Genomic DNA, 20,753 nt, shown 5'->3' with positions numbered 1-20,753 from the left:
TTCCAATGCTTTTCCGATTGTAAAAAATATATTTCATAAAAATCTTTAAAATGTTCTTTGGAATGGTGATTTAATGTAGAGACAAGATTTTTGTACTTCAAACCACACTGCCGTGAACTATATGAAGTTTGATGAAATTACAGCTAGTTTTTGTGTGGTCGTTTGAGTTTAAGTGTTCTCTCCTATCTATGTGTAGTTTTCTCTGTATGATATCAGAGTGAGGCCAGACAAAGTTGAGCTGCAGTGTAGCTTGAGAGCAAGTTGTTGGAGCTGAACTCCATCGCTGTTTCACTAAATCTAGAAAGATGAGTTTTTTATCATGTCTATCACAATAAAAGTTTTCAAGTTCAATCCATCAAACAAGATACCTTAATTTCCACCATTTAATCCAAACAGTAAAACCAAGCAAGAATATAAAAATTTTCAAAAGAAAAGAAACCAAGGAAAATTTTTATAATTTCTCAATTTAAGAAAAAAATCTTAGGTTTAGCACCCTCAGAGATAAACTATATCTGGACTTAAAATTACTATACTATCTTTAACCATATGGTGCGCCTCCACATAAGACAGGACAAAAGTATGTTATCCAGAAGTTCAATGCCTCAATTATCTACCTCATAAAACCTAGAACTAGCTTCCCATGATTCAAGCTTCCCCTTAGGTTTGCTTGGATTGCTGGGGAATTGAATGAGAAGGATAAGAATGTTGGACCACAATAGGAGACCTAAGAGCTCGCAATGAGGCTTCTCTCTGCAATCTAGCATTGTACATTTCTTCAGTTTCTACTGCAAGAAGCCTCTTTACCTGAAATTTGAAACAAAGTTATAAGAGTAGATAAGTAAATCATTCTGGATAATAATGTAAAATAGTCATTGATCTGGACAGACTATAGAAACATTCATAAATAGATAGAGCAAATTTGTAAGTGCCAAAACATCTTTTGAAAGTTAAAATAAAAGTGATAAAAAAAATAAATACCAATCAGAAAAAAGGGAGGAACTGACCTGATTAATCATGCCTCTAATTGAAGGTGTATTGTCCTTGACTACAGTGTGGTGGCACTTTCGAAGTCCAATAGCCTGAAGAGTTCGTCTGTGGAGCTTCCTTGTCCCAGGGAGTCCTCTTACAAGAGTGATATAAAGTCGTGCACTCCATGCTATGGGAGCAGCTGCCTTGGTACCATTATATACCCCCATCCCTGCTCTTCAGTGTCTACCAAACTATTTATTATTATCTACCTGTAAAGGAACCCAAACATATTTTTAACACTCACTTGATGTGGAAAAATATCTTTAATGATATTTCTGAAGAGCCAATTCCATGCTCCGAAAAAGTTTAAATTGTCATTCAGCGCAAATTTAAGGTAGGTAATAAAAGATAAAAATAACTAAAAATCATAACCGTATTTGTCTTGGTCAGACATTTCAGACAAAAAAACGGATTGTTAATCTTGATTTTTTATCAGCCAGTGAGGTTGAATAGGTTGATTATTCATATTGAAGGAGATCTCCAGGAAATCCACGCCCAACCAAGACAAGTGATATGTTTGGAAATGGTAAGGAATAAGCTTAGCTCCTTAATAGTTTAATTAGGAAGATGCAGTGTATCTTCCAATAATAATTCAGAGGCTCTTTTCCAAGGTCTAAAGTTGTTCCTTCTCAAAATTCACTTCAGGTGTGATTTGATGAGCATGTAAAGAATAAGGGAGGATGACCAAAATGCAAACCCAAGTTGATCAATCACGTCATCATTTTGATCTAAAACTATTTAGATTCTTCCTTTAGACATATCTAGAGCAAGTGTTGCCAAAAAACTTTCTAAAGAAGAGGTTCGATGCCATAGCATTTGTGGGGAAGTTTAAGAAACCCATAGACAAGGCTCTTCAATTTATATTCAAATTTTCTTTTGATAAGGATGCTTGGTATATTAATAATTAAAAAAATGCCATATGTAGCTGCCTAATGGGTCTGACAGGTTACTGTAGAACCACATAAAAGCAAACAAATGCATGTATAAGCTTGCTAAGAAACAGCCATTACCCAGAGCCCAAGAGATATCTGGAGGACAGCTCTCTATAGACTGTTGCAAATAAGAATTAAATGAATTACATATAGAAAAAATATAGAACTAGAAAAGAAAGCTATGACTACACTATGATCCATCTATGTTTTCCAAATGAGCAATCAAGAATATTAAATAAGAATCAGCTCACAAAAACAAACAAATACAGAAATCATTTGTGTTCCAACCATTCCATTTTCCTTCTTGGTTGATGCTAGATGAAAAATATAAAATGTTGTGAAGGACTATGTGGACACTGTGCTTTGTAATTTAGTGCTCATAGACCCCAACATGTGGGTGGTAAGTTTGCATAAAGTGAGGGTTCGCAGTAGGTGGAAGATGAGGTGGAATCCTGAATGCCTGAGAGCTGTGAGGTGAGGTGTGAACGTTCTTCGTGTAAATTTACAGGAGATGCGAAGTGAGTAGTGAAATCCAAATTGACAGAAGCTGTAAATTCTGTAAAATAAGCTAGAAATCTGACTCATTTTGGGGTTCCACCCCTTTCAAAAAAGAGGCAGCAACCTGCTGGAGTGTGTTTGGAGAATCTACCTAGATCAAGCCACCTCTACGTGTACCTGAAAAACAACTACACAAAGCAAATTATAAGTTTATGACTAAAGAAAATAGCTGCTGAAAAACAATTTACTTAGGCCACTTTAACACCCTGCCTGCATGGTCTGTCAACTCTAATCCTGCTGTCACGTGAAAAAGCTTCACAATTGCTTGTCATCACTTTTTTCATTATCACCCATTGTCATCTGACCTTGGTGTGTTTCACAAGGGTCCTCTCCAAACATGCCTAAAAATTCAACTAAAAACTCACCAATAACTTACAAGTCAGCAAGAAAAACTTGGCCTTCATAGAAAGAATAAGAATCGGCAATCATTTGCAGATGCATTTGTGTAATTTTTGAGTGAGATTGATCAAATTTCAAGATTTTTTCAGATTCATTTGAAAAATGGCATGCACCATGAAGATTTATGTGGTCTTCAATGCTTTAATTTGGGATTCGCAGTGGCGGCTCCTATAGACACATAAAATTGACATTTTGTCAATTCCTATCATTCTTCTAAAATTGATTATTTACATTTGATCAATTATCCATATTCCAACAACTACAAATGATATTTTTATTATTTAATTGATTTTCCTCATTAATCTCAATATTACACTTCATCATCAAAAATTATTTCCTCAACTATCCCTAAGGTTTAGCCTCTAATTAATTATTCTATAAAATTGTTACCCCTCTTGCCACTCGTCCCACATATCAAATCCTTACAAATCTATAAAATGCATCACACCCAATCCATTTTTAGCAAGAAATCTTGAATGAAATGTTATGTTGTAAAACTGAGCACTTACATCCTCAATCTATAGGGCAAAACCACTTTGATAGTGCAGCTAGAAGGTTTAATATAGATTGTAATTCAGTAATAGGTATTGTTTGAATCTTCTATAGCCTTAACTGAGTGTTTATATTTGTTGGTGATTCTTCAATTTGAATTTTTTTAAGGTTATTTATTCTCGTCACTTTCAATCTGGGGGAGTAGAGAAATTGTTTGGAGGAATGGATGTTGTTAGAGGTTCCTGATTTCTCTGATTTCTTTGGTATACCCTCGGACCTACGCCTCCTGAGGACTGGTGGAATACTTCTTTTATCCCTTCAACCAAGACACTATTATTCAAGGGCGGGAAATAATATTTTGAGTCTCCAATAGGTTCATTTGCTGAAGCAGGTGGGAACTGGGAACCAGAAGGTACCATCGGTCCATTAGCTGATTCCGGCGGAAATCTTCCATTTTGAGCCTGGTAGTTCTCTCCTTTCGGTGAATGGTTGTAACTTTCCACAACCATGGCTTGGTCATACCGAGTGGTCGGGACCATTTCATATCCTGTTGTAGGAGGGTTTTCGGGTGCATCGTTGCTACGCATCTCCTGCTGAAATATGTTAGCTGCAATCTTGAATTCAGGACACTGCAATTCAGAATGTTGGTTTGTACTGTGAAGTCTACGCCAGCTGGATAAGGCTGCCTCTGCTAGAAACACTTTACTGGTAGGATGATTTTCTTGATTTTGTGAACTTGATGGGTTGTCTAGTGGCGTCACCACATTTCCGTTATTAGGAGCCGTATTCCATGTTCTCCTTTGGAAGCCTTGATTGTTGTTTCTGAAACCTTGATTATTGTTTCCTTGAAAGTTCTGATTGTTCACTTGTTGTCCCTGATTAATTCTTTGCATGCTTTGCAGTTGGTTATTTTGATTCCTGAAGTGGGTCACCTCAGTTGATAACTTCTTGACTTGTTCAATCAATTCTTTCATTTCGTCCTTTTCTTTCTGTGTTCTTGAGGAGTTTGTTGCATTTTGCAGGTACACAGGTTGTGCTGGTGGGGCTTGTGAAAGTGAAACTCCAAGATGAAGCACCAACTAGTTTGACGGTTGCACGCCAAGATATGTTGCTTGCGAAATTGGATTCATGACTGGGGTTTGATATGCCAATGCTAGACCAACTGCTTGAATTTGGTTTGGTGTTGCAGTAGGTCCCATATGAAGTAGCGGGCCAGTAATATTTTGCCCCATGTGCTTACTGACTTCAATAGCTTTTGCATACGTTGTGTTTAAATCATTTGGGATAGGATAGGCCCTCACAAACATGGCAGTGAGATGATCTAAGGCTCCATAATAAATTTCTCTTGGGTCATGTTGATGTGTTTTTTATGCACATGCGAACACAAAATAAAATACCAAGGTATCTTATCCTCTCTTGAAGTCTCTCATATGCTATGCTTCACGATCAAATGAGACAACTCCAAGGTTACGAAATGTCAGGTCTTGACTTGTGGATAAGTTCAGTGGTTTGATGTGATAATGCTAGAATCACAAGGGGACTTACGTTGTACATGAATGCTAAATCTTATCATGGATCAGGATAAGTATGCCGATAACTGAGGATTTGGCAATGAAGCTCCGAACTTGATTCTTACTAAAAAATGAGCAAAAGGACTAGGGTTCAAGAAATCTATTCTAAGCCTAGGAATGTAGGAAATGATGAATGGATTTAGTGGAATCAAACCAGGCAAGGTCTCACAATCAGGTATTGACACAAGCTTAGTGCAATCGTCTAAGGTATACTTAAAGATTTTCAGGCTATCACCATCAAACGTAGACACCATCCAAGTTGATGCTTGTCAACAGACGCGTAATAGTTGAAGTTATGCTTACTCAAATTCCAGTTGACCACACAAGGCGCACTTACCAGCAGCAAGAGGCTAGTGGTATGGATTAAGGATTCCACACAAATGAATTCAACAAATCTTCCACTCAATCTAACATACATGAAAATAAATTCTAATCTAAATTCTAATCTAACTTGGAGGAATTGAGAACCATGAATGCAAATACAACACTTGAAGAGCAAAATCACCAACAATTGAACAATGATTAGGATTCAAATAGTTGTAGCATATACCAACAATTCTACAAAAACTCTCCTTACAAATGAGAGACAAGGAAGCATATATAGAGCCTCTTACAAAATGGATGGCCAAGATTGATCCAAGATCAACGACCAAGATTACAAGATAAAACCCTAATTAGGGTTTGTACAACTGCCATTACATTGGCCAATAAGAAAAGAGGGTAGGTAAGATAAATAATATTTAATGTAGCGCCATGTGTCACCTATTCCCTCCTTGAATGAATGTTGACTTGGCACCCTTTGGTTGAACGGATGGTGACTAGGATGCCACCTCAGCTTGCCTTGCACACTTAATCAATTTGCCTTGTACATTCTTCATCTTCACAATGTTTGGAATCCTTTATGATACTTTGCATTCCATCCTTATGTTTAGGAATTTCATGAATTGTTCCCTCCTTATGTTTGGAAAATTTCCCAATCTTGGAATCCTGAAATATTTCCTTCCTTGACGCACTTTGATATTGAAATTCCTTGTAGTTTTGGATTTCTTGGTGTAAAATCCTTTATGTTCATTTCTTGAACTTGCTTTCCTTCATTTGTTCACCATCAAAGTGAAGTCTTCTTCATGATTGATCTAGTCCTCATCTTCACCTTCTAGAATCTCTATCCGGAAATCCCCATCCAATCTTTGAAGTATTGATATTTTGTATCCTCATTGCATGCATCCTCCTTCACCTCAAGCCTTGATCATCGTACTTCCTTTCCTCGTAACAGTCCTGCAAAACAAACAAGCATTGAATCAAACACCCATGTGATAAACTTGATTTCAACCTTGGTGGGAAATCCATCCGCATATGGACTGATCATTCCTCAAAACCATCCGCATTATCCTTGTCCATTCTTCACTTGGTGGAAATTTGATGCCTATCTGGACAACTTCCTTCCTTTTTAATTCTGCCCTGCGGTGGAAATCCGACCCTCATCCAGACTCACTGTCCTTGAAAATCTTGTGTTGACTGGATCATCATTCCATGGAGTGGAAATCTGGACACCATCAGGACTTTGTTCCTGACATTTGTCCCAACATGTGATAGGTAGTCTTAGAAAATTGTAACACCAACTTTAGAAAATATGAAGGTCGGGAATGAAATCTGGAAAATTCTCCTCAAGGTAACCAATTTTCAGACTTAGGATAAGTCTGATCATAATTGCTAAGTCTGAAGACATCCATGTAAACTCAAAAAATCAAGTATTTGGAGCCCAAAAATGAATGTCCAGGTCTAGAAAAATCACTTGGAGGTCTGAAAACACTTAGAAAGTGACTGATTTTTTATATCAAAGTTGTAGGACAAAGTCTGATTTTCTGAGGACAAAGTCTGAATACACCCTCCAATGTCTGAAAATACTCAGAAAATGGTGTATTGAAGTCTGATTTTCTCATTCTTAAGTCTGAATACACCCTCTGAAAGTCTGAAAATGGCTCCAAAAAGTTTGAAAACCTTCTGAAAATGATGAAAATCAATGGCTAGAAGTGGTCACAGCCATGTGACATGCTTGCATTTGAATTATTTTGACCTTCAAAACTCAAAAATGGTCACATCAGGGCACAGCTATGTGGTTGGAAATGAAGTTTCAGTCTGAAGACAACCTGGTATACTCAGAAAAATGTCAAAAAATGGTGCCCAAAAGTATACCACAATTCTGAAAATGCTTGGAAAAGGGTGTGGAAAAGTCTGATTTTTAGTTCTTAAAGTCTGAAGACACCCTTCCAAGGTCCAACAATGGCTGCCCAATGTCTGAAGACAACTTGCAACTTCAATAAATCAGTGATTTAAACTTGTCGCAGTCATAGGAAACACCTATATTTGATGGATTTCACCTTCTGAAAGTGAAGTTTGTCAAATCTGGGCACAAACAAAAGGCTGGTAAAAAAATATCTAAGTCTAAAGACAAATCTGAAAATGGAGTTTCAGACTTAGATCAACAATGGAAGCTCCACCAAATGCCAAAAAAACTCATAAGAAATGACGCCCAAGTAAAATTTTCCAAGTTGGCAAGTGGCTGGAAATGAAAATCAGTCTGAAGACAACCTGCAACTATGGAGTTTCAGACTGTAACAACAATGGCAGCCCTTGAAAATGCACCGAAAACTCCTCCAAACAGCCCTTAACCAAAATCACCTTAGTGTGGATGAGCTGGGCAATGAAAAATAATTCTGAAAATGTGTTCCCAACCAACAATGGAGGTCAAATAACTCCTAGCAATGGCACCCAGCAAGGTCTGAAAATAATGGCAGCCACCAAGCATGAAGAAAATCACCCCAAACAACGGCACAAAGCATTCTCAAATAAAAATCGAAATTTTCCCAGCTATGGCGCCATTCTAAAATTCTGCAAATGTCTTCAATGGCAGCTCGGATCTGCAACAATGGAGGTTGGAACAGCCAAGCTGGAAAAAATGGAGGAAAGAATCCTCAACCCAACACTTCACTTCAGCACTTTGCCAAAATTCGCCAATAAGGGAGAAAAATCACCTTTCATGGAGACACCTGGCAAATTTAATAATAAAATAATGTTGGAGACTCCTCTCATACACTTGCTTTTACCTTTCACTTTCACCATACAAGCAATGTGGGATAAAACACTTGCATATATACTTGCTTGGTAAAAACTATCTTGCCTCTAGAAGGTTCAAAATATTAAATGATTATTGCAAGTTATTTAATTTTTTGCTTTTAAAATTTTAAATAATCGTTAATCATTATTTAAAAGCAATTAAAAATGGGGCTCATTAATTAAATATTGCAATTTAAATCCAAATTAAGCCTCCAGGGGAAAATCGACTTGGGTTGGGATTGAAAAATCCCTTTAAAAATCATTAAGTGTCAAAATTTACCCCATAAGGGAAATTCGACCTTAGCTTGGACAAAAATCCATGCATAAATTCATCAAAATTGCACACAAAAGCCTCCAGGGGAAAATCGATATGAGCTTGGACAAAAATACACTCTACTTGCAAAAAATCACCCCCAGGGAAAATTTGATGGCAGTCTGGATTGAAAAATCCACACTCCAAACTCACTTAACTTGGAAAAAACCTCCCTGGTGGAATTTCGACCTCAGTCTGAATGAAAATCCGGACAAAAATTCGCACTTAGTTGTCACAAATATCCTGGTGGAGAATAGACCCAGGCATGGAATCATCGTCAACGTTGTCTGCATTCCAGTCCGCACTCCTGGTGGAAAATCGATGGCAGTCTGGATAAATCCTGACACTTAGCCAAATTTTAGCACTCCCAGGGGAAATTCGATGGCAGTTTGGATAAACAGTTGGGGAAAATAGTAGCTAGTATGGATTTTAGGGGAAACCCATGTGTAGTGTGGATTTTGAGTGGGGGAATGGGTTGGCTAGTCTGGAATGTGAGGGGAAAAGCACCTCTAGCATGGAATTTGACCCTTTAACCCTTGGAATAAGGATTTCCCTTCGGATTTTATCATTTTAACCACTCAAAATCATTTAGAAACATTAAATTTACACTAGACCTAGGCAAATTTTTCAAAAATATGAGCGAAATGCTAGGAAAATATTGGAATAAAGTGCGAAACCAACTTAAATAATACCTTAGGGGTGAGAAAACAACTCCAAAAGGTCTTGGAATACCTTGGCACTTTAAAATCACTGATGCGCGTGTTTAAAAACACGTTAATGCTCAAAAGGTCAAACACTTAGACAAAACTTAGGATCATTAAAATATCAACGTTTGCAACTTGATCCTATAACTTCAAAACAACCCTAGACAGCACTAGGCAAACACTAGGAAACTAGGCAAAACTTCTACTCTAAAAAGCGAAAAGTGGGGGTCCCCATTTGCAATGGGGCGATGTGTGAAGACGTCACAACAGGTCAGCAATTAGATATGGATGTCGCAACATCGTGTAAACTCTATGGACCCTATTATTGAAAGAAGTGATAGGCTCATGCTCTCTCCTTCTGATTTCAACAAATTGCCTATATAACTCAGCAAGCGTGGTTGGAATGCCAAACTTTGCAATAAATGTATCTTTCATTGCATCCCATGTTCTAATTGACCCTGTTGGTAGATGAATGAACCAAAAGTATGCTTCTTCTCCTAACGAATAGGGAAAAAGTCTACAAGCTACGTCTCCGTATTCAACTCACTTGTTGCGAAGAAGGTCTTCGAACATTTTGGTATGATTTTCTTTTGTACGATTGAAATCATTAGTGTTGAACTTTGAACAAAAATTCTCCGGATTCTTAGGCATATCATGATATACTGCAAATTCTAATGGTGATGGATTATCGATCATCCATGTAGCATCGTTGAGTGCAGAAGCAGGAGGAGGAGAAGGAGGAGCATTGTGAGCCATCGTGCTTCCTGAAGGTTGGAAACTTGGTTGAGAACTTGATGAGTTGTCCTGAATTGTTGGATGAGAAATTGTCTGGATACTTGCCTGAATTGCAGCTTGTACTTGTTCTTGAAGCGATGGAGCTTGTAATAAATCAGAAGTACCTTCTAACCTTGATTCAGGTTCTCTTGAAGTATTTTCTCTCTTAGCCCGCTTCGATCTTGAAGTGAACTAAAGTTCAGTCAGATTTTTTGTGCCTGGTGTAGACCTCAATATCCTTTGGTGCTTTTCGGGTGAGAAAGAACCAATACAATCCAGCATGAAGATCTTGTTTTTTGAGGATTATTGCAGGTCCCTTTGGTTACGAAGTTCCTTGGCGGCAACTCTTTGACGTTCTTCAGCTCTATCTGCTTCTTGTTCCAAGATAATTCTAACTCTAGTATACTCAGCTTCACTTCTCCTCAAGTTCCACACTAGGTCATTCAATCCAAAAATATTGTCTTCTTGAATGTTGCCTATCTCCAAATTGGGTTGTACTACCTCGTTTGATCCTCTATGTGGCAACACCATAGTGATACATGTTCATCTCAAATTTGCTGAATTTCTTTTGAGGCAGGATTTTCTAGATAGTTTTGTTCCTCTTGATGATCAAACTTTTGTATAGAAAAGTAGGCTGGCCCTCCTTCTAGCACCAATTTTGTTGATGTGTCTTTTGTACACGACCAAACACAGAATAAAATACCCAAAGGTATCTTATCCTCTCTTGAATAAAGCTCCCCGAATGCTGAAGATTTTGCAGAAGGATCAATCGAAGAAACTCCAAGGTTCTGTTAGGTAGGTTCTCTACTCATGGATAAGCACCAGTGGTCGTTGTGTTTGCTGTTTTACAAGGGGCCTTACGCACTTTCTGAGAAATCTTGCTCTTGCAACTACTTTTCAATGAGGAAATTGAATTCTCCTAATACTAACTAATGTTTCAAAAAAGGCAAAAGATAAGGGTTTTAAGGAGGCGATACTAAACTAATCCTAGGAATGACTAAATGGGGACTGGTCTTGATAAAACTCTACCAATTTCAGTATTGCCAAAAGATTACAACTCTACTAGAATTGGTGCGATCTTCTAAGGGGATTCAATGATTTTCAAATCATCAATGGAATAGATACTATCACGAAGATACATATCAATATCTCCAATAATGATTGAACTCTTAAACAGTCTTAATATCTTCAGTTGACCACACAAGATGTGCTTACAATCAGTAAGGAGCTAGTGGTTTGGACTATGAGTTTTACCAAAGATCAAACACAACATTCGTCCTTCAATCTAATTCTAAAACTTAAGTACTATCTCTACTAAGAGTGATTCAAGAAGATAAACAACCATGAAAATAGCCACAAGGATTGCAATAAAACACCATAACTTCAATATTTCATTGATCTCATAGCAAAATAAAACAACAATTGTTCAACTTTCTTTCTTCACTTCTTTCTCTGTTGCTAACAATCTTAATCTTTTTCTCTCTTTTTTCTCTAACTCTAACCCTCTAAAATGAATTGAGTGATAGCTTATATAGCACTCTCAAATACAATGAACGGCCTGGATCTAAAGGAGATCAAAGGCTGAGATTTTGACACCTAAACCCTAATTAGGGTTTATTACAAAAAAGACCCCATTTAGCTAAACATTATCAATCCAGAGCCAATAGAAATTGGCGCAAATAACGAAGAAACATAGCCCAATGGGAATAAAGTTGCCACATCATTTTACAACAAATTCACATCTAGAATTTTGTTCCCTTTTCTTTGTTCTTTTCTGGCATATTCAATGAATCTGGACGTAATCCCCTCAATTTCAGCAATGGGAATCTCATGCAGGTTCTTCATTCGTTCTTCCAAGTGAAGGACTTGATCAAAAGCTGCGAGAAGGGTCATCTCCCATCCAGGCTCTAGCTCTTTTGTTTTCTCGATCAGGAACATAGTAGCATACATCTGATCTTGCTGCTTTTCGGTGACCATGTTCTCCTCTTTGCAAAAAATAATCTTGATCCTGTCTTCCAATTCTTGGACATCCACATCTGTTTCGATCTCTATCCTTCTGTCAAGGAAGGTACACAATACATCAAACACCTTATCCTGAATAGGGATCTGTTATTGATGTCTTCGAAAAGAACTTCCTTCTCATTTGGAGCAAAGTTGACCATTGCAGAAGGTTATGGGTTCCTCCCTCCATTATCTTTTCTTGTGCTAAAATCTGCCTTGGCATCCTTCTTATCACTTGTAAGACCGGGATGACAATGTCTCTAGTGTGAGTGAATGCATCCACAGTTATCAATAGATTATGAATGATCTCAAGGACTTGGATAGCCCTGTGGACTATCTTCATCATTCTTGTTACAAATTCAATGGCTACCTTGTAAGATTCATCAATCCAAGAACTCATGAGTTGGGCTAGGTTCTTCATCCTTTCTGCCTCATTTATTGATTCAGGAGGAAGTGCATGCAAAGGTGATATTGCTGGATCCTGTCACCTTAATGGTTGATTAAGGTGGCTAAAATAATTCCTCCAAGCACTAACCTCCCTTTCTAACCTCTTATTATTTTCCATTTCTTCTTTGAGTTTGTCATTAAGTGCTCTCACTGAATCAGTCGCTTCTTCCATGGCCTGCTCGAAGGTAAGTGGACCAAGATCAAATGTCTCTAGATCATATTTCTCTGCCATAATCTCATCCTCATATTTGTCCACTACTGGTGTGGCTACTTGTATCTTCCTAGATCCTACATTATCTCAAATTACCTTTGAAATCTTTGTAGCCTTCTTCTTTTCGATTTCTTCTTGGGAGTTTCCTATGAGACTATCCAAATCAAATACTTGTTCTTCCTCTTCAACTATAACTACCCTCGTTGGTCTTTCTTTTAGCCAATCTGGAATGGAAGACTTTTTTTCCCTTACCTGTATTTCCTTAGGCAGAGGTCTATCGTCTCTGAAAGGAGATGTTGCTTCATCATCATTCTTTTCTTCTTCTTGTTCATTAGCACCAACCTGGAGAGATTGACTTGATGAGTGCTAAGGTGTTCGTCCTTTGCCTTGTTTATCATTTTGCACCATGGATTCCATAGTCTCATCAATTTCATACACTATCTCTCTTTGATCCTCTCCTTGACTTATCTCCTTTTCATGTCTAAAAGACGTACTCGGTGGACGATCAGGATTCACCTTTTGTTTCTTCTTGGAGGGCTCCCTCTTCTCAGGTCCTCCTTTTCTCTTCGACCCTTTGGAATGAGAAGTATTCTCACTCACGCTTGCTTCTCCTTCTTCTGTTCTTGTTTCTAGGGTGAATGTCATGGCTATATTCTGCTCCTTCAATTTTTTATGTTGTACGTCCACCCATCTGCAAGTGCAATTTAAAATAGGGTCCATCAATGCTCTTAGGTCTGCAACTTCTTGCTCATTCCAATCTATCTTCACTTCTTTATATTCCTTCTCACCAGATGATTGGAGATATCTACCACTGTTCTGGGCTTGATCGGCTACTCTATAAACTTTACATTTCCTGATAAGATCCAAGGGTAATCTAGAATACATCTTTCTTTTCACCTCCACATCATCTTGAACATTCATCCAGAAGTCCTCTACTTGAAACTCATGTTTGTACTTCTTCCCAACTGTCTCTTCCATATGACCATGAGGATCGAAATTCTATCTTGAGGCAAAAGATGTGAATGAATACAGAGATAGTTCCTTTTCTGCATCCTCAGCTGCCTGAGAATTAGGACATACTTCAATCGAATTTCCCAATAAAATAGGTACGGGGATACCATTTTCATGCTTATGTCTTGATGCTTTAGCGTAAGCTGCCAACTGTCTAGTTACTTCAAGTAATATCATTCTGTCTGTAGGATATCTTGGCAACATATAGGGAGGTGAAGGACATCCATGGACCCTAATGTAGGTGAACTTTGGAAATTGAATGAACCATGTACCATGTTTCTTCACGAGCTCCTGTGCCTCTGGAGACAATCGATGGTGAATCCCTCCTTGCAATGTCCTAGTGATATACATTGTGAAGGTGTCATTGACTAGCTTGTAGTCATTCCTTGGCGGATGATGCAATTGAACATAAAAATCACATGCTCTTATCTCTCCCGTCCCTCTCCCAACAACTCCTCTATGTGGTAACCTTGCATACTCAAAACTCCTAACTAAGGAATATATAACATATGAACTCATGTGGAATGACTTAGTAGGGACTAGCCTCGTCAACTGCATGTCTAGGTTGTTGCTAATGATTCTAGCCCAATTGAGCATTCCTTTTCCTTGGACGATCACTTGAATAAAGAAGAACATCCACTTGTCAAAGAAGAAGGCCTGAGAGGCACCTATAACCCGATTGAGCATGGTTATTAAGTCCTTGAATTCCTCTTGGAAATCAATTCTATGTGGCGTATTAGGTATCTTGTTCAAGCGAGGCCTACTCTTTAGTAACCAATTCTTATTGATGAAGTTCAAACAGGTATCAGGATCATCTTCGTAGATAGACCTAGCTCCTTCCAAGCTCTTATAGATCATATCTCTCGGCTCCGAGAGATGAAAGGCTTCACTTATAGCTTCTTTTGAGAGATAAGCTAAGACAGTTCCATCCTCAGCTATGATTGTTCTTGAACGTGAATCATAGTGTCGGGCACATTCAATCATCAACTAGTGACATTTGACTGCAGGAGGGAAGCCTGCAGCCTTGATTATGCCACTCTCAATTATCTTCTTGGCTATGGGTGATGGCTTGCCGATGTAGGGTGCTTCTCGAAACTTCTTCACATTGAAGTTCCCTAAGTTGGTGTCTCCGATATTGCTCCATTAGGACACGATCCTGGTCTCCAAATCATCGTTCTTTTGATCTTCTTTGATGAGAGCCTGTCGGGTAGCAGATCCACTCGCCTTTGGGGTCGTCATTTGATACCTACAAAAACAAGCTTAAGTTAGGTTTAAGTGAAAAATTTTAACTAGGTGACTTGAGACTCATTAAAAGATAAAACTTTTTAAAAATTGAGAATTCTCAAACTAGGCATCACCTAGAAATTAAACTTGATATAGAAAACCTAACCATAAGAGAATTTAAAAAATAGAAACTTGAATTAGATCTTCAATAGCTTGCCCAGAAAAATCAGATTAAACACCTTACCTCGATTTCCACTTATTAACTTGAAAAGATGGATAAAAATGGAGATTTTCCGCCGGATTCACCCTCCTTTCAAGTGGTATTGAAAGGGTTTGAAAGGTTTCAAGTCTGCACTTCAGGCTTGCCTTTGCAAATTCAATTCCTAACCAGCCTTCCTAGATCAGAAATTCGCCTTCTTGCTGCAATTCGCTTTTCCAATTCTGCTCTTCCAATTCGCATAGGAAAAAATACAAATGAATGAATGATGCTTTCAAACCATCTTACCTTTATATGGCGATTTCACCATTTTACCAATAGGCCGACTTCTTAAATGCATAAATAAAATAAAATAAAATCACCTCCAAGCTGGCCGACTTAGCAATAAAGCTAAAAAAGATATAATTGGGCGCCAAGGAATAGATTTTTTGAATTTCAAAGCTCAAAGGTCAATTTAGCCAATTTAACAATTGTTTCGTTAAGGCGGATTTGCTTTATTTATTCAAACATAAGGCTTAATGAGTGATTTAAGATAGGCAAAACGTGCCTTGAAGAAATTTGCTTGTGGATTCTTTAAAGAGACATAGATAAACCTAGAAGATGTTAGAGTTTCTTCAAAATTTGATGAAAGCACACTTAGCCTTCATAATCAATAGAATGTTCATGATGTGAGAAATGCTTAAACCACCCCCAAGGAGGCTTGCTTGAACATCTCACCTAGCAAAACACTTCTCTTCAAGGAAATGTTCGCTCTGGACCCTTTGGAAGGGTCAAGAGCGATTTTGCCATTTTAGTCCATTTACTTCATCTTTCCATACCTTCACAATCTTGATTTTTCACTATTCCATGCTCTTGTCATCATGACCTTGCAACTTGCCTTTGCCTAGCTCAAACAAGGTGAAAAATAGGCATTTCAAAGGATTTCGCCCTGGACCCTTTGGAAGGGTCAGGAGAGAAATTCATCCCTTAGCTCAAAATCCTCACTTCTTGCACCCACAACCTACTCAAATGCATGCTTGTGGCAATCTTTAAGTCCAATCCACCTTGATCATTGTCCTAGCCTAGCACAAACTTGAAGGAAAAATGATATTTTGTGAATTTCGCTAGACCCTTTGGAAGGGTCAGGAGCGAAATTCAAGTTTTAGGCTTGATCCTTCATTTCCTTTACCTCAATTCATTTTGCAAGGCAAAATAACATCACTCCACCTTCAACCACGCCCTAGGAATCAAAGTCTTGGCTTCACACAAGGAGAAAATAGGTGGTTTGAAGAATTTTGCTCTCGACCCTTTGGAAGGGTCAGGAGCGAAATTCTTGACTAAGCTCAAATTCCATCATTTTATTGTTTCAAAATGCCTCCAAGACAAGCATATGCTAGCCTTCTCTTCTCCAAAGCCTAGTGTTGTGACCTAATCACACATCACCCCATCCCAGATAGGGACCCCCTAGCTTTTAGGCCCTTGCGGTCGTTTGGTCTTGGTTTTTCTATGTGTTGGTAGCAATCTCTTCAATCTCTCCGCTTTGCGGATGTTCGGGGATCAGTTAGAGTTAATCTGCTTCTCTGTCGAGCGAATTCTATGAAGTCTAGGCCCTGTTTTGTCCCTTTTTAGGGTTTCTACCTTTTGTCCTAGATTGTAGGGGTTCCTATTAGGGTTTTGGAAAATTGAACATACGACTGGAATCAGGACCCTTCAAGGGACCTCCCAGTAAAATTTGAGCCCAAATGGAGCAACTTTCTATTTTTAGAAAGTCCCTATTTTTTAGGGATTTTTCCGAGTCCCGGAATGTCGCCATTTTGCCAAAAATCAAACTTACTATTTTTTAGTAATTTCTATTTTTAGTAAGTTTCTATTTATAGTAAGTCATTCCTGCACCCTGTCTAAGGATCTAACGCTGACACCTGGAAAGTTTCTATTTTTGGAAAGTCAGTACTGGCAGGATCAGTCAGCCAAGGCGACAAGGATCAAGCCTTCACAGACATTTCTAATTCCAGAAAGTCAGATAGCAAACAAAGAAAGCCAAAAATGGGTCGAGTGCTGGAAGTCCATGATTAAAATGGAAAGCTCGAGAAAACACTTCAAAATTATAGGAGGTCAAAATATTCTAAGTCTAGGAGATTAAATGATGAAAAATCCATGAATCCATGGCCAAAGCAAAAATCCGCCCAAATGTGGAGTCAGGCGCCAAAATGAGATTCCCATGGACAGAAGGAAAATCCGTGAATCCATGGCCAAAGCAAAATTGCGCCCAAGTCTGCAGCCAAGCGCCAAAATGGAGAAGCCAAGGACAGAGGAAAAATCCGTGAATCCACGGCCAGAGGAAAATTGCGCCCAAATATGGACTAGGGCGCCAAAATGGAAGAAGCAAGGAGAGAAGGAAATTTCCACGAATCCTTCTCCTAGTCAAAATTGCGCCCAGGTATGAGCTTGGGCGCCAAAATGAAGATCCCAGGGATTCACGAAGAATTCCATGAATCCTTCACCTAGTGAAAATTGCGCCCAAGTATGCAGTTGGGCGCCAAAATGAGGAAGGCAAGGATAGATGGGAAATTCCATGAATCCATGGCATAGTGAAAATTCCGCCCAAGGATGCAATTGGGCGCCAAAATGAGGAAGGCAAGGACAGATGGAAAATTCCATGAATCCATGTGTTGTGACCATTTCACACATCGCCCCATTGCAAATGGGGACCCCTGCTTTTTGCTTTCTAGGGTTTGTTTTCTAGGTCTTTTAGGGTTTTGTCTGTTAGCCTTTAACTTTTGAGTGTCGCCAAGGGGATCACCTGGATAGCAGGTCCTGCTTGAGTGAGGTCAAGTTGACGAGTGATGAAGTCTGGAATGTCCTGATCCTGAAATTTGGCTAAGTCTGGAATGTCCCGATCTTGAAATTTGACTAAGTCTGGAAAACTGAAGGATCCTCCAAAAAACTAGATTTTGCAATATAACTCCTGGAGGTCTGAAACCACTCTCAAACATCCTGAAAGTATATATGAAATATAACTTAAAGTATATATTCCATAAAATGATCCTGACGGAGAGTTCAAAAAGTCAAATTTCGCTCCTGACCCTTCCAGAGGATCCAAAGCGAATTTCGCTCCTGACCCTTCCAAAGGGTCCATAGCGAAAATCAACCTAGGACTCATTTCTTGCCTTATTTGACCAAATTTTGATTTGCAAGGCATTTTGTTTGGACTTTGGAATTGATTGAAAACCTTGAAGAAAATGATGGATTTTAGCCTGGAAGAGGAATTTCGCTCCTGACCCTTCTAGAGGGTCCAGAGCGAAATTCATCATAAACTTCATTTGCCACCTTGTTTGAGCTTGAAACCTTGTTCCTGGCCTTGAAAATGATCTAACCTTGCCTTGTGAAATGGTTTGAAACTAAAAAATTGAATAGTTTAGCCTGGAATGAAGATTTCGCTCCTGACCCTTGCTGAGGGTCCAGGGCGAAAATTTTATATGAGCTTATTTTTCACTAATTTTGGCTAACTTGTTTTGTGTAGGGTCTCTCGGAAGGAAGATTGGACGTCACTTGATGCAATTGAGGGTTTGAAAGCATGAAAAATGGTAAATTTTAGGCAACAAAGGTAAATTCGCTCCTGACCCTTGCTGAAGGCCCAGGGCAAAATTTTGAATTTCCCTTATTTTTTAGTGAAAAAAGTCAAGTCTTGGGCATGAATGAAACAAGGACAACTCCCTTTACCCTCCGGAGAAGTTTTAACTTAAAAGAATAAAGGATTTTGCCTAAAACCAAAATTTCGCTCCTGACCCTTGCTAAGGGTCCAGGGCGAAAATCTTAGTAGAAGACATTTCTTGCCTCGTTTGGTCAAATTGAGGTGATTTTGAGCTTGAAAAAGGAAGAACCAAGCCTAGAAAAGGAAATTCACTCCTGACCCTTCCAGAGGGTCCAGGGCGAAAATCCTAAATCCTATCTTTTCTTCCAAAGTTTGAGCAAGGCCAAGCTTAGACATGGGTGTAAAATGACATTTGAATTGCCTTGAAGTTGGGTTGGATTGCTAAGGATACAAGTTTTGATGCCAAGAGGAAAATTCGCTCCTGACCCTTGCTGAGGGCCCAGGGCGAAAATCTCAAAATCTCCCATTCTACCTTGCAAAACGAAATCAAACTTGGATTGGGAGCAAGAAGAAAGATATTTCCTAGCATTGTCAGGTGGATTGAAGTTGGAATGATCAAGAATTTGCTCAAAAAACTCAAAATCGCTCTTGACCCTTACTGAGGGCCCAGGGCGAGAATTGCAAAGTCAACCTATTTCTCTTGAGTTTTTGCTAAGGCAAGGATATCCTAGGGTAAAAATGGCCTTCAAAAACATGATGAATAAAGATTTGCTTCCAAAACTTGATGACTCTAAGCCAGGGAAGAAAAATCGCTCCTGACCCTTGCTGAGGGTCCAGGGCGAAAATTTGAAAAACTCTTATTTCACCTTGCAGAAACAAAGCAAATTTGGATGAGATGAATGAAAGGGATCATTGCCTAACCTTGTGAGGTAGATTGGGGTTTAAATGATGGAGGAGTAAGCACAAATTTGAGAAATCGCTCTTGACCCTTGCTGAAGGTCCAAGGCGAAAAAACCCTAAATGCACTTTCCCTCCAAAATTCAAGTGAAATCAAACCCAAACTCCAGTAAAAGATGCCATTTACAATGCCTAGGTTAAATTTTGGATTTATAAAAATGGGGTATTCAAGGCCTAAATTGAAAAATCGCTCCTAACCCTTGCTAAGGGTCCAGGGCGAAGTTATTGGCATTCTTCATTGATACCTTAGTCAAGCGTTGATATTCCTCAAATTCCCCCAAAATTGCTAACTTCGAAGCCTTTGGAAAGATTAAATCAAATTCGCATTAAATTAAAGGCATTTTAATTTAATAAATTAATTTTTGACCTTGAAATAATCAAAAGGGACATCTTGGAGGCATCTAAAATTAATTTTTTGAATTAAAATTTGTTAATGAGCACTCAAAACACATTTATTGGCTAAATAATTAAGTCAATCTCCTTCTAAAAGGGATTTTATTTTATTTTTTTGTTTATTTGCTAGGTCGGCCTCATGGTAAATCAAGGTGAGCGCTCTATAAGAGAGGGGTGTTGTGGCAAATGCAAATCATTCTTTCATTCCTTCTTAGGCGAATTTAGAGGAGCAGATTGGAGGTGCGAAATTGGGCAAGCTGGAGGATAATTCCAAATTTTGGAAGGTGTTTGAAGGCGATTTTTGCTAAGTGTGGAGACTAAAGAAGGTGAAATTCATTTTGAAGGCTAATGGAGGCGTAATTCATCCAAGGGAGGACTATAATCTAAGCCTTGTTCATCAAAATCCGGTCTTCTTTCATCATTTTTCAAGGTTTTGTAGTTAAGCATTCAAGGAGGAGGTATGAAGAATCATTTTTTTGAAGTTCTTATTCAAGACTTATTGTGATTTCGTAGCAATTTTGTAAAGTCCAAGTCTTGAAAATCCAATTTCCATTCATAATTAATTTGAAAATGTATAATTCTTGATTTATCATGACTTTTTCAAATTAATATCTTAAGTTGTACCCTTGAAAGGTCTTAAATTTCATGCTTTAAGGTATGATGCTCAAAGACTAACTTTAATCTTTTGTGTAGGCATCAAATGGCGACCCCGGAGTCGAAAGATCAACTACTTGGCAGACCCTCATCAAAGAAGATCAAGTCAGGACAAGGACGACCTCCTCCAGTCTAGCATCGACAAGGACGGCCTTCTTCGGTCAAGCGTCATCAGGAATAA

The 20,753-nt window shown here is 38.5% G+C and overlaps 1 protein-coding gene across 3 annotated transcripts in view; it reads right to left on the bottom strand.

Moving 5' to 3' along the window:
* Positions 1–434: 434 nt before the first annotated feature.
* LOC131041817 (uncharacterized) overlaps positions 435–20,753 on the bottom strand; it is a 32,410-nt gene continuing 12,091 nt past the window's right edge. For all 3 annotated transcript variants that reach the window (XM_057975035.2, XM_057975033.2, XM_057975036.2), the window contains exons 2-3: positions 1,005–1,238; positions 435–804 (exon numbers count right to left, since the gene is read on the bottom strand). In XM_057975035.2, the coding sequence (XP_057831018.1) occupies positions 658–804; positions 1,005–1,196 (339 nt within the window). In that variant the 5' untranslated portion in view covers positions 1,197–1,238 and the 3' untranslated portion in view covers positions 435–657. The remainder of the gene's footprint in view (positions 805–1,004; positions 1,239–20,753) is intronic.

The sequence above is a fragment of the Cryptomeria japonica genome, chromosome 7 (genome assembly GCF_030272615.1).
Source record: "Cryptomeria japonica chromosome 7, Sugi_1.0, whole genome shotgun sequence".
Classification (NCBI taxonomy): domain Eukaryota; kingdom Viridiplantae; phylum Streptophyta; class Pinopsida; order Cupressales; family Cupressaceae; genus Cryptomeria; species Cryptomeria japonica.
The sequence above is the reverse complement of the archived record's forward strand: the minus strand, read 5'-3'. Positions and strand labels throughout refer to the sequence as shown.